We start from the raw sequence: 13,786 nt of genomic DNA, 5'->3' as shown, positions 1-13,786 counted from the left end.
GGTGACACTACCTAGCTCAATTTTTCATCACACTAACATCCACTTTCCCCGATCTGAAACTTCTTTTCGACGACTTGTGTGATTTTAAAAAGCGGCGACAAGTTGTTGCTCCCGCGACCTGCGTCGGTTCGAGCCGCAACGTCTGCCGTGTGGGGAGGCGCGGCGGGCGCGTATGCTTCTGCGTTAAGTAAACGCTTCATGATTTCCTGCTTTTTACATTTCTTGCAAACAAGTGAAATCTAGAAACTTATCGTCGTAGTCCACATTGTTTATCGGCGGAAACGCCGCTGCTTACGCTTCGGTCGCATACGTCATACACCACCAGGCTCAAGTTGTTTGCGGAGGAAGTACCACATTTGATACGGTTATAAAGTTCCAATGAAGTCAAACTGCGCTTGAAGCACTCAAAATTAACTTGAAACAAGGGAAATTAACACGAAAATACATTTAGAACGCGCTTCCTAAGCGAGGTGTCACTCGATGCCAGCCAACTACGCCGCAAAATAGGAACGGTGGTCCCGTGATCCCACAAGTGACGTCAAAACGATCCCAGCGCCGGCCTCTCCAGTGGTGGGCCTCGCGGCCAATAGAAATAAGAATACATAGTCCACAGAAAACGATTAGCGTCTGGCAAGCAATTTCTACTTTTACAAGAAATTGTACACCCCCCCCCCCCAAACTTGCAGACGCTACGTATTCCGTCTTGAATAAATAAGCTGCACTAAAGGCGCACATGACACCTGCATAAAGCCACGCCAGTCCCGCAATTTTACGTTTACCCAGCGTTAATAATTAGCGTTTTTACTGCTGTGTTGTCTCCATCAGGATTACTTTGTTATCGGAGATTGCCTTCGCTGACTAGTCTAGCTCCCTCAGTGTTGTACACGTTCCTCTAAAATACGAACAAAAGCTCGTTCCTCGTTCCTTCCCAATTTAGAAACGAGTTCCCGTTACAAGTTCCTTTATTGCGAAAGGAACGCGTTCCAGTTCCCCTCCGAAAATTGGGACGTGTCGTTATATTACTGATACAAATGGGTTTTAAATTAAAATATAGTGTCGGATAATCCTGGGGCGAAATTAAGTGAGAAACTTAAAACTCACATCTAACTACGTATATTATACGAATATTAACACCGCCGGAAGCAGATTATCTGGAGATAAAAATAATCAAAGGAAAATCTCCCAGGCGAATTTTTCAGAAAGCACCGGAAAAACTCCGCACGGCTCTAGGACATTTCCGTGCAGGATCTCCGGTGTTTCAGTGTACGGACATATCGGTGTACGGGCGTTTCGGTGCACGAACATTTCGGTGTACGGACATTTCGGTGCGCGAACTTTTCGGCGACCAAATTATCCGGTGCTTGCCTGTTTGCGACAGCCGTTATATACTTATTTCCGCTTAACGAGGGTTATGGACAACAATCTGTAGCAGTGAATTGCTTTTTTGATAGACCATGTTTGATTCTCGCCACGTATTTTTAGAAATTCTACACTTATATATTTTTGTTTAATACCTATTCCTGGGGACACCTTATGCAGCCGATTGAATTCTTCAGCACACGTTTTTTTTTATTTACGACAGGTTGTTAATTTAATTTCGCTTTTTGATAGCTAAGACAATTAACCGGTGTTTGCGATTGTCCGACTACTTTTTTGTATTTTTTTTAATTACACACCCTCAAATTACACAAATTACATGCCCACTCTCAATATCCGAAACGTAAAAAACATTAACTAGCCCCCCAGAATGCAGAAAACCTTATGAAGGGTATCACGTAGGCTGGGCTGCCTCGCTAAAATGAATTTGCAAACACTGGTCTAGGATATTGTCGTGGAGGAAGAACGGGCCTTTTTGAAAACAGCCGCAGCTTCTAATGTCCTAAGTGTCGATTAAGCGCGTACGGGTTGTGCATACAAATTTCACCCATCCTGTTCGGGAAAACCAACCTTCGCTTTATGTTTACATGCCTACATCCACCACATTTTAATTCTTTGTCCTAGCGGCCTGCCCTTCCCCCCCCCCCACCCCCCCCCCCACCCCACTTGCACGCTCGAATCTCGACCAGATTTCTTTTTGAGTCATATTATTTTCTGTTTCCCATGAAACTCCTACAGGCGTGGCGTAGTTCATGGTCTCCGAAGCCTCACCGCAGTGTTACAGGAAAAAGCTTTAAATTAACCATGAGCTCACGAAACCTCTCTAATGTCCAACAAAAAGCCACCCAAAAAGCCGCTGAGAAAACAATGGCTACTATCGTTTGCTGGCTACGCCCTTCCGCGAGTCGCGGTGACACCAATGGCGCCCACGCTCCAGGAATCGCTCTGTCTTCGCCTTCCGTCTCCCCAACGAGAATTAACTCTTCAAGTTGCGCATATCATTCACACCCAGGGCATACATTGCTTTCTCCCATTATAAAGAGCAAAAAATTGAATAGGCTAGTGTGACGAGAGCGGCAGCGGTCGTCTTCAAGTTTTTGAAGTCCAGTTGACGCAATGGTGAACCACACGTGACACCCCTCTCTCTCTACCAAGGAGGCTGGTAGCCAGCGGTGCTCAGCCTTCACGTCCCCTAAGTAACGCCACCGTAAGTGCGATCGTTGGTTGGTTAGTTGTAAGTAGAACCGACACCGAATGCAACGAATACGAGATTGATTGAGAAAATAATTAAAACGGAATGCACACGCGCTTAATCTACATCGTTTTTCTGTTTTTTTTTTCTTTCGGATTTGCTGTGGGGGGGACTAAAAGCAGCAGCATCTTGCACCGTTGGGTGAAGTGAAAGCAAACCCCTTTGGTAACACTTAAAGTAGTAGGGTTGTTCACATGAATGTTAAAATAAAAAAAAAGGTTGAACGGATCCAAATTAACAACGTTAATTTTTACCATCTGCTGCAGAAATTGGGTTTCACGTGGCAATGCTTCGCCAGGGTTTAGCGTTCGTTTCCACGCAGGGCGGAGAAAGGATAAGCCTCGAACATACAATGATATCAAGTCAGGAAATTAAAAAAATTAAATCTAAAATGTTCAAAGAATGCCTGGGCATCCCGTGACTCAAATGTCCGGGCTAAGACGTCGTGCACCAAAATGTCCGTGCACAGAAATGTCCGCACCGTAACGTCCTGCACCTAAATGACCGACACCGAAATGTGCGGATCCCGTATTAGACAATCTTTCCCCGCCAGGGACCAATTCTATCGGCCAGACGCGCATCCTGGCCTCCCCAGGCAAACGATGAAAGGTGAAAAGCATTCTTGCGGCTACGCCATAGTCGAACGCCGCGTAAGTTCAACCAGCATGAAAGCAAGCCCAAGCTGCGGCCTGCTGCGTGGTTGTCCTTCTGCCTTTGACCTTCGAGGACGCACGAACGTTTGAAGGGTGGGCAAATCGACCAACTTATAGGAAGAGAAACGCAGTAGCGACTTGTGGATTTTTGTACTCGAGCCTTGGCATCAAAAACAGCCAAATCGTAGCGATGTAACGGCAGGAACGCTGTTCTTTCCGTTCCTTCAAAAACGTAACGAGTTACCGTTACCATTCCACCGACCGTTAATGGAACGGTGGCGTTCCTCCGTTCCTCCAAAAATTCCCCCGCATTTCCCCGAGGGGGAGAATGTGAAAGTGCGAATGCACGGTTGTCGGCCCGCTTGCGGCGCTTGCGCTCGGCCCCCGCAGCCCACCCCCTCGCCGCCTTCTCTTCCATCTCTTCCATCGGGTTTGTAGTATCACGTGTACACCACGCAGTTATCAAGCCGCTATAACGCCGCTGAGTCGCCAACGCACGCCGCTGACGACGTAGTTTGAATGCGTTAAAGATATAAGGCGCGTCTAACACTGATATCACCGTCGCGTCTGTGGCTTGGTCGGTAGCGCGTCGCGCTGCGGCCCGCAAAGTCCTCGGATCGAAACCTGGCGCCGGATGCTGTTTTTTCTTTAAACAGCACTGCGGACGCCAACGCCGCCGACGCCGCCGCCGCCGGCGGTGGATGGTTTGGGGTCGCTTATAAAGAGCATTCGCTCTTAAAAGGAACTAGTTCCAGGAACGCCGTTCCTTGTAACGCCGTTCCGTACAACACTGATCTCCCTACACTGCTGCCGCTACTTCTGGTTCCGGAGGGGGAGTAGTGCTGTCGAAAAATTCAAGAGAGCCTTCCCAAAAGAGTTCCATCTCGTGCTTCACGCGTCCAATCGCCGTTTCAGATAGCAGTCGCCATCTGCTACAAGATTCCGCAGCGTACCCGACGAAACGGGAGCGCTTGTCATCTGGAACGGAGACTTATTCATGTTGACGCACACATCGATAATGGCTATTTGAGCATGCATTGCAGGTTTCAGAGCCATAATGAGTGACTGAGCGTTACTAAAGCTCACTTTCCACAGCGGAGCTGTTGTAGCTGGTCGTAGTTTGCGGCGTGTAACTCGTCACGCGATTTAAAGATACTAAGGATATGCCAAGTGGTCGTGAGGGCCTGCCCAGGCTCGCCCGAAGTTTGTAGCGAAAAATACTGGTGAAAAGCTCGAGCAGCACCTCAAGTCGCCTAGCAACCAGCAACGCCACAGCTAGCGCAAAACTTACTCCCAGGAGCCTCGACGCGACTTCAGGAACCCCGCGCAGGCGTCGTGGACGTACACGCCGCCGATGCGCCCTAGCTGTCTTCAAGCGGTACCGCGCATGCAATGCGCATTGTGCGAGTGCAAAAAAAAAACACATAAGAATATGACATGAGGAACACGACGATTACCTTCTCCTGACGGCGAGGTCATTGTGTTTCCCAACTTCTGTTCCCGTCTCTGTGTAAACACTCACTTACCCGGACGATCCGCGCGTTGTCCTTTTCTCGGTTACATGCTGGGCCCAAATCCACTACCTCAAAGTTTGTCTGTGATGTCTACTGCCACTCCTAGAAATTAAAGCAGGCAAAAGGACGATGTCAAAACACTTTCCACATGTGCTCTACGTGGGTATGTAGAGTGTGTGTTTCTCATTCTCGCTATTCTTGGTTTCTATTTAGGGACTCTAACTCCAGCCGCAATGGACACAATCGCAGCCAACTGTATGTCCATATTCACCGCAGGGTAAGTTCCCTTCAGGGTGTACTGTAGAATTTCTTTTTTCAGCAGAAATGAGCTTACGTTCTGTAACGGGGGTTGCGCGACGGCGCCGGACCGCCCGTAAGGGTAGTCAAAACTCACAACATCGCCTGTTTGCAGTAAACAGCATAGGTGGGGCACTAATTTCCACAATGACGACAGGTGGACAGACCCACCTAGGCAGACTGGTGGGCTTCCGGCATGTTGTTCTTCTTCTCGCTGTCTGGCAGGTACTTAGGCTGCCTTTCCTTAAAGGAGCCTTGAAGAGAAAATGCAAGTTTGTTTTATTCGAAAGTTTTTGTGTTTTACAGTGCTCCAGCGCTTCTGGTTACAAACGATGCTTTATTCACTGAGAAATAATCAATTTAAGTTAAATTTTGATTTTTCCGCTGAATCGTTTGTTTTCGGAGTCTGCAATGACATCACAGGAACCGACCGCTCTGCAGCCTAGAGTTCCTTAATTCACGCGTCCGCCGTACAGGGTAGAGACGCGTATACGCCGGCGCCGCCATTTTGGGTCGCTCGCTCACTGCCGAAGCAAGTCATTGTGTCAAAACCGCGCTAAAATTATCGCCGCAACGCGGTCTACTGGCGAAGTTTGAATCAGCTTATCTGTTTTGCGTTACTAGGTCTCGTGGGAAATGAAAAGAACCAGCACGTTGACCCAATTGCGGTGGCACGGGATTGTTCAAAGGGGGTCTCAACCCTGTACGGCGGTGCCGGCCTCCAGGTACCCTACGGTGGCGTTCCCACGTGTCTTTACGTTACCTGAACCTAGATGGCGCCACCATACCGTGGCAAGCCTTTGGTTTGTTTTTGACCGTATTTAAACCTGGCTTGTGTTTGTTCAAGGTGAAAATTATCGTTCCCTGAAACAGTGCCCGCTCGACAAATATGGTCACGTAAGACACCGTTGCTTGCGTCAATCGGCCAGTGTCGTCTGAGACAACCCCAAAGCCCCGCAGTGCTGTGCAGCTAAACCAAGCATAGCGCGCGCAGCAGCAACGGCAGTACGCATCAGTACTTCTATGTTTACATGTGCTTTCGTAACTTCCACTGTTTGTCCCACATTCTTACTGCTTTGTGAAGAATGTGCCCTAAATTTAGGCGCAAATCGCTCGTTCGGCTAGTTTATAAGCTCTGCCTAATTTGCGTCTGCTTGTGCCGGCCTCTGCCAATCGCAGAGCTGGCTTGTATGACATCACAGGTTCTGTTGCGGGAAATGAGCTTGTGGGTCGCATGGCCATTGCCATTTTTCCTAGTTATGTAGCTTATTTGAGCGAAGTTTACGTTAAAAGTGGTGTCAGTATAACTCTAACAAGACAATCTTTTGAATGAACCAAACTTGTGTTTTCTCTTCATGGCTCCTTTAAGCGTAGTTCTTCTGTGACCTAGTAGCACCAAAGCTTCCGGAAGTCCTTTTTTGTAATATGAAAAGGCTATTTCATTTTATTTCATTTATTTATTTTCAGGGCCCGAGGGCCTTACAGAAAGGAGAGGTGTTTAAGAAATAAAAATGCGCAAACAATACAATTAAAGCACTTCTTGTTGGCTGATGACCTTGAAGTTATTTACGTGCGTGATGGAGGCGATTGCGGCGGGAAGGTGGTTCCAGTCCCAGCTTTGTTCGTGGAATGAAAGAGTCATGATAAAGATTAGTTCGACTAGATGACACCCCAACTTTGGAGTGGTGTGCCTGTTTTTCAATTATTATTTGTAATGTTTACAGGCTGTCGTTAGCAGTGCTTTGGACATTTGTAAACAGGGCTATCTGTACATTTTTGTATGTACGCAACATCTCTGTACTTATCAACGTAGTCTATTTCACGCTCGTGTGTAAAAAACCGCAGCACGTAAATAAGCTTCCTCACAATAAATTTCTGTCAGGTGAACGTCTTTGAATTACAAATATTTTCAATTACAGTGTTCTACTGAGCTCTAGGTTGTACTCTTTACGTCATGTTCAGGAGTTCAATGAAAACTAAAAAACGAACATTTCAATATGCTGTTTACAAATTTGTAACAGCGACATTTTGAAAATTCACTTTACAATCGTGTTGCTTTATAAGCGTCTCTCTTAACACCCTAGCATTTATGGCGCCCAATCTTCATTGAAAATTTTCTGCACGCACTGTATCTCCCACCAAATTCGAGAATTTCAAGAATAACGAGGCTTATGCGAACCCGTCAGTAGTAGAAACCTTTACGCTTTCAGTAGCCTGAGGCAGAATTACAAGGTGGGATTATTTCCCGCTTCATAAACATCTTCGAAGCAAGAATTGTTCACGTCTGGAACATTCCCTCCGTAGAACAAAAAACAGGTCGGACTCAGCTCCTTGATTCGAAGCTCTGAGTAGTACCTAGGCTTCAATTGTTAAGAATATAGGGAGGTTGCGGCTGCAGCACTGGATATTTTGCAGGGTAATGCCTCCATGAACCATACGTGCTTAGATGCTGGAATACAAACACAAACCTATATTCTTACAAAGAAATATTTGGCTTCAATCCTTCAAAAAATTAAAAAATATATTGCATGGTGGCACGTATGAACGGCAGAATACGATACGCTAAATATTTTTCTGTTACATGGTTTGCAACATGCAGATTTGAACCGACAAAGTTGGCCCTGACGTACTGGTTCTATTTGATGGGCAAACACCCGAACGTGCAGGAGCGAATGCGAGAGGAAGTTTTGCAAGCGTACAAAGTAGAGGTGAGGTCACAAGATGGTATATAAAAATGAAAACAACTTTCCTTTTCGTTTGAATTCCCAATGTGTTGATAGCATGATTAAAATAATTTCAAATATACATTCATCTATTATAAATTCTAATTTGGTGTTTCCTATTACCCACTGAGGGTCGGCGTATCTCCGATCTATTGTGACTGGGACACAGAAACTTTTTCGGGAGATGAAAAACTTTTTCTCTCTTTCCGTTTTTTGAAGGAAGGAATACCACGGGGGACTACATCTGCTGTGGCAACATTGAAGCGCAATCTTTGTGCGTTGCTAGAACTGTACAGAAATTTTGTTGCAGCGTACACGTACTGTTCTGGATGTCTTAAGTAACCATAATTTACTAAGCATTACAACCAGCAACACGGAAATTAATATTATCCTGCTTTCTTGTTTCATTAGCACGCGTCAACAAAGGCATTTTATACATCAAAACCTTCATTTAAACTTGCTGATCGGTACTTACAGCTGCGAGAATCGACAACCCTTCTAGTCTTGAGCGATCGGTAATCGTTGAAAGAGAACGAGAGAAGGCTGTTTATTAGATAAAATCGGAGAGTTCTGTCGGCATGTTGTTGTCTACATACTAGTTTGCAGGGATAGATAACAGAGAATAAGGGTACTATAGGAACTAATGCGGAATAGGGAAAATAATGGAATGAATAAAATAATAAATTGTTAGTCCGCAAGTTTGCATGTCCCGTAAAAAAGGCTAGATGCTTCCACGTGGTGATATGTTAGTCCTATATTGTTCCAGCGACACCGACTTCGTGTACGTTGTCAAATAATGGAGCTACCACCTTTCACTGTGGCGGGGGAGATGGCCACGGTCCAAAAAGTGTTTTAGTGTTTCAAAACTGCGGCTTAGGCACTTGACCTCCTCTGCGAGATCATTTCTTGCTTGGGTGTGTGCACAACATTTCTGTAAGATGCACTGAACTGTTCCCCGTGGTAAATAGCTGTCACAATAAGGATGTGGTGCATGCTTGGCTGAGAGAGAGAGAGAAAACATCTTTATTTGTCCTGCAAACGCGACGCGGCCTCACGTCGTGTCAGCCGGTCACTCGGCTTCACATGCCGGCCACATGCTTGGCTGAATTGGTGACTGCTAAATCGGGCAACAAGCGGTGATAGCCTCCAAAGGACGTTCATTGCGCTCAGGCAGTCTGATTTTCAAAGAAGGATCGGTATCATCAAGGAAGCGGTGCGGGTTTTCACGAGGGGCCAGAAATTGTTGCGCTCTCCTAAAATTCGCTCTTTCGCTTCAGCTGATGCATCGTGCTTCGTGGAAAACGCTTCCCCAAATTCTGTAGCAGCAATCAGCACCGGGAAGCATCGTAAGCATTTTTGATGCCAGTCATGCCACAGTGCGCCGGAATCCCTGCAGCTTCACGTGGTGCTCGGCGTCATACGCTTGATGGTGAACATAATTGACGTCGCGGGATTAATGCTCATTCAGGCTGAAAAAGCTTTGTAGCGCCAAGTACGAATCAGTGAAGATGACCAACTGTTCTGGTGGCTGGCGGTGAATGTATCGAGTGCTTGTATTACTGCATAAAGCTGAGAAAATGTAGGTTATCGGTTATAATATGTTACTTCCAATGGACCCTAGCCTTATTTCATTTCGTTCTGAATTCAAGCAGCATTCGAGAGCTGCAAAGGCCACATAATTTATAGAAGAGTTTCTGACAACAGACGCTGTTATATTTAGGCCTGTCATTGTTTCCGTTCCTTTTTATTGCTGGGAAACCTGTTATACACTGGAGCATTATTTTGTGGAGTACTTCTCCCGTCGTCCGTCTGTAACATAAACAAAAAGACGGATCTTTTTCCTACCCTTCCTTCACCCTCCTTTCGTGTCTCTTGTGCGTGACTACTTTTACCGTTCCTCGGTCGATTCGTAAACGTAGAAACTGAAGCTCTGAATAAGCCAATCATGTTTCCGAATTATTACTCGGTTGTGCGAAGGCTGACGCACCGTACAGGGACCGGACAACAGCGGTGTGCTGGGGCCGGAGTTTTCACCGAACGTCAAGCATTGGCATTAACTTCATTCATCGGTACTTGCTGTTCGACATACTATGCTTATCAGGTTTCTTGATATGTGGTATGACTACACGAAAGCCGTTAGGCCCTTGAGTTCCAACGTACCGTTACCTATTCGAAAAAGATGTCATTGACCCCGCCACACCCCAAGGCTATGGTGCTGTAGACATGGTAATAGTCAAAGAAAAACAATGCACCCAAGCCTCGGCGGATTCATGAATGCTGTTTCTTGTATACTATAAAAGTGATACTAGCTCACACATTCGTGGAAACGCGCAGTAGGGTTTGCAACAAAGATTTATAAAAACCAATGTAAGCTGCAGCTACGCGCTTTGCTATAAACGCTGGTAAACCTACTTTAGGCAATGATGAATCAACGAATCACTGATAGCAATGAGTACAATCACCGACCGCCATAACGCGTACCCACAATCATGTACGCGGTCAGTTAAGCGTAGTAAACTGCTACACAAATCGAAGCGCGTAGCTGCATTTTAGGTATTTAAAAACCCTTTATCAGACAAAATGTATCCAGCTTTCACAGGACATTTTGCTTTTACCAAAGACAAGACGCCTGTCGGTATTCTTTCTCGTTTGGAGGCCTTTGGTGCTTCCCGAAAAACGTTCCTTTATTTGAAGGCAACTTTTCACCGTATAGTCAGTACAAGAATTGAAAACTCTTCCTTAAGATAACGCAAAAAAATCCTCTTAGCACTGCTCGTTTTTCTTTATAGGTTCTGAAATGCTCTTTATTAGACACGAATATTTAGAATTTTCATAAACGGTACCCTGTGCAGACATTTTTATTCACCTACCGAGCTGTATGGAAATCAAAAAGGTGCTAAAATGTGTTTATTTTGTGGCGACAATAAACGTTTTTGACATTTCATCTGGTTACAGGGCGACCACCTATCTATGGAAACACTGACGAGCCTCCCTTACACAAACCAAGTAATTTCGGAGATCATGAGATTGTATCCGCCAGTCAGCACGTGAGCAATGCAATAATTTTCCTACGACGATAGCAATGACAACAGTTTTAAAACAGTTTTATTGTGCAACTTGCGCGTGATGAAGTCTCAAAAGCAGAGAGAGAGAGAAAGTGTTTATTAACATGAAAAAAGCAGTGTCTTATTGTATACCGACCCAAACATTCCCCTTCACTCGCAATGTTAACGGAATTTCGAGGTTTGAGACCATACAACAAAACTTCTCTGAAGAAAAACTCCAGCTGCCATGAAAGAACTATAGTTAGGGTTGTCTAAATCTTTATAATACTTGTTTGTGATGTATCTGCTTAATTTCATGTCATGAATGTCAACTTCCGGGGCGTGAACAAGCTTTTTGGTGGCATCACTTTAAACCTCCTGCAGCTACTTTTGGTTTACGTAAATGGGCAAAGGAGTACCAATCCGTCTCACTGAATATAAACCAAAGCTCTGTAATCTTTACTGTACCTACTCTTCGCAAGTAGAAATCTCCGTATAATTTTTTTCTTCATCTCACGAACTGCTTCGCTCACCGCAGAGTCACGACACGATGTGCCGAGAAAGACTGGCGGTACGGCAAGTATCTCATAAAGAAAGGCACCTCAGTCATGGTGCCCGTGTACCAGCTGCACCACGACCCACAATACTGGGTTGAACCAGAAAAGTTTGACCCCGATAGGCAAGTGCTTTTGGCATCGTTTTGATTGTGGGCGCAGGAGTTGAAATTGTGCCTAGCCTAGGTAATGAAAAATAGGTCTTATATTGATGTCTGTTGTCGAGCCAGGGAAAATCAATTCGCAGCTATAATGCGGCCCTTTAGAAGTCTAAATACAACAGCCTAGTCAGACGTTTGCCTTCAACTGGGAACACTTCAAAAACGCCAGGACTAGGATACTCATTTCTAATTGTCCTTCAGCGAACCTGACACTGGCAGCTATTAGAAAATTAATTAACGTATACCATTTTGAAGGGAACTTGTTACACGATCAGAATGGAGGTGGTTCACGAAGAAAACAGGGAATTTTCAAGCTGTTGAGTAACCAATTACTGTGCCGTTTTTCGTATGATTTTCAGCGACCCCATTTTTATACAGCGTTTACAGACACCTTCTATGACTCCTTCCGTCATGTTTATGGGGTCTTCAAAACTATGCAACAAACCTATCAGTTATTCTCCTCACCCGCAGAACCAAGTGAACTGCCGTCAGCAAAATATTGGCGTATTAATCATAATAATAATCGCAAGAGTAAGTGTGTGTTTCAATGGCACAGTTTAGGACACACCATGCAATAGTATAACAAACACTGCGTAATGCACGCGCTTTAAAATTTCCTCGTCTACAGTTGACCCCTCTTAAGGATGCGAACCCTGCCAGTTCACCCGTCAGAGGAAATATTATCACGCTTTCGTTTTCATTTTAGATAATAAGAAACACAATATGGTTTGTGTTGCTTCCGAGTTATTTAACACAGTACTATTTATTTATTTACCCCAGTAGACTTAATATCATTCTTCTCCCAAGCACAGGTTCAGTCCAGAAAACAAGCACCTAATTAACCCCATCGTCTACCAGCCTTTCGGCATCGGTCCCCGAGAGTGCATTGGTCAACGCCTAGCTCTCCTCGAGCTCGCATCGGCGGCCACGCATGTGCTACGTCACTTCCGGATTTCTTTGGGCCCTAGCCAGAAGGTAATGACTGCTTTTCAGCTAAACAAAACCCAAAGAAAGTGCGTGGCCTTCCGGAAAAAAGTGCGTGGCCTTCAATTTGAAGACCCTCCACGTTTTTGATAATTTTTATTTCTATGGGATATTTTAATTTCTGTACATCGACCACGAATGTATACTACGGATGTAGAAGTATTTCTTTTGTAGTTGGAGGAAGTACTACGTGGTGGTCAACGAAGCGAGAGCAACCTACACACAAATTGTTTGTACTTGGAGCACTGTTTGCCATAGTTTCTGCTTGGCGTTGTACGCGATTTTCTTGCAAGATTCGTGAATAGCGAAAATTACTCCTGGCATGCTTACAACAAAATGACCGCGGACGTCCGCATCGGACGACCTAAGCAGTAGGTGCAAGAAAAGTGTGGTTTCGAATTGTATATGGCAATACGATTTTTCATGTTTTTGCAGCCCCATCTGGAATTATACACATATTCGGTAGTGCTGGCACCAAAAGGCGATGTCTGGATCAAAGTTGAGAAGCTAAACACGGTGAAATAAATCTGTCGTTTGTTTATTGCTCTTCCTGCAAATGAGTGATTGAGTGAGTGAGTGTCTGAGTTATACTATTCACTGGACAGAACCTCTCAAACCTATCACCTTGTTCAAGCGAACAAGTGATCCATAGAAGGAAAACCACAAACTTTCAGGTAAATAATATAAACAGGTGCTGTTGCGAGGAAGCGCATATGACTAAATTTACGCCACAATAAATTACAGGTCACAAACAGCCATAACATACTCCCTAATTTTCACCGTGGGTCATGCACACTTAGTCAAAACTTTAAAGCCAGGCTTCGGTAATATCGCCCAGCGGTTTCGCCATCGCGATAAATTTGACCTTCATTTCACCGCAGCAGCGTGGTACCCATAGATAAGCATCACGTGACTTCCTGGGCCGTGCTCCGCCAACAGCCCCGTTCACCGCTGCCGGCTTGGCACATGGGCTCTCCACAGCTGATTCGCGCATGACCATGTGATTCGCCGCGTGCGTGCTACCTTGGCCATTAATGAGAGAGAGGCCGGGCCACACCCTCTAAGCATTCCGCGGGAACTAGAGGCCTTGAGCCGTCGTCAGCAAGGGGTTATCGCGAATATCGCGGACTTCGCGGATATCGCACGTCGACCAGTTCGGCTCGGAAAATGCCAATATTGGGACCACAAACGTAGACAAAGGCAGGCTTTGGACGAATAGTATAATTA

General features: G+C 45.4%; 1 protein-coding gene across 1 annotated transcript in view; it reads left to right on the top strand.

Moving 5' to 3' along the window:
• LOC144172788 (cytochrome P450 3A4-like) overlaps positions 1–13,116 on the top strand; it is a 42,634-nt gene extending 29,518 nt beyond the window's left edge. Inside the window, exons 9-14 of the mRNA XM_077701392.1 lie at positions 5,010–5,073; positions 7,693–7,801; positions 10,772–10,863; positions 11,399–11,539; positions 12,388–12,550; positions 12,995–13,116. Of these exons, the coding sequence (XP_077557518.1) occupies positions 5,010–5,073; positions 7,693–7,801; positions 10,772–10,863; positions 11,399–11,539; positions 12,388–12,550; positions 12,995–13,084 (659 nt within the window). The 3' untranslated portion in view covers positions 13,085–13,116. The remainder of the gene's footprint in view (positions 1–5,009; positions 5,074–7,692; positions 7,802–10,771; positions 10,864–11,398; positions 11,540–12,387; positions 12,551–12,994) is intronic.
• The last annotated feature ends 670 nt before the right edge of the window (positions 13,117–13,786 follow it).

Source organism: Haemaphysalis longicornis, unplaced genomic scaffold, assembly GCF_048455015.1.
Source record: "Haemaphysalis longicornis isolate Haplotype H1 unplaced genomic scaffold, Haemaphysalis longicornis Haplotype H1 scaffold_26, whole genome shotgun sequence".
Taxonomy (NCBI): domain Eukaryota; kingdom Metazoa; phylum Arthropoda; class Arachnida; order Ixodida; family Ixodidae; genus Haemaphysalis; species Haemaphysalis longicornis.
The sequence above is the reverse complement of the archived record's forward strand: the minus strand, read 5'-3'. Positions and strand labels throughout refer to the sequence as shown.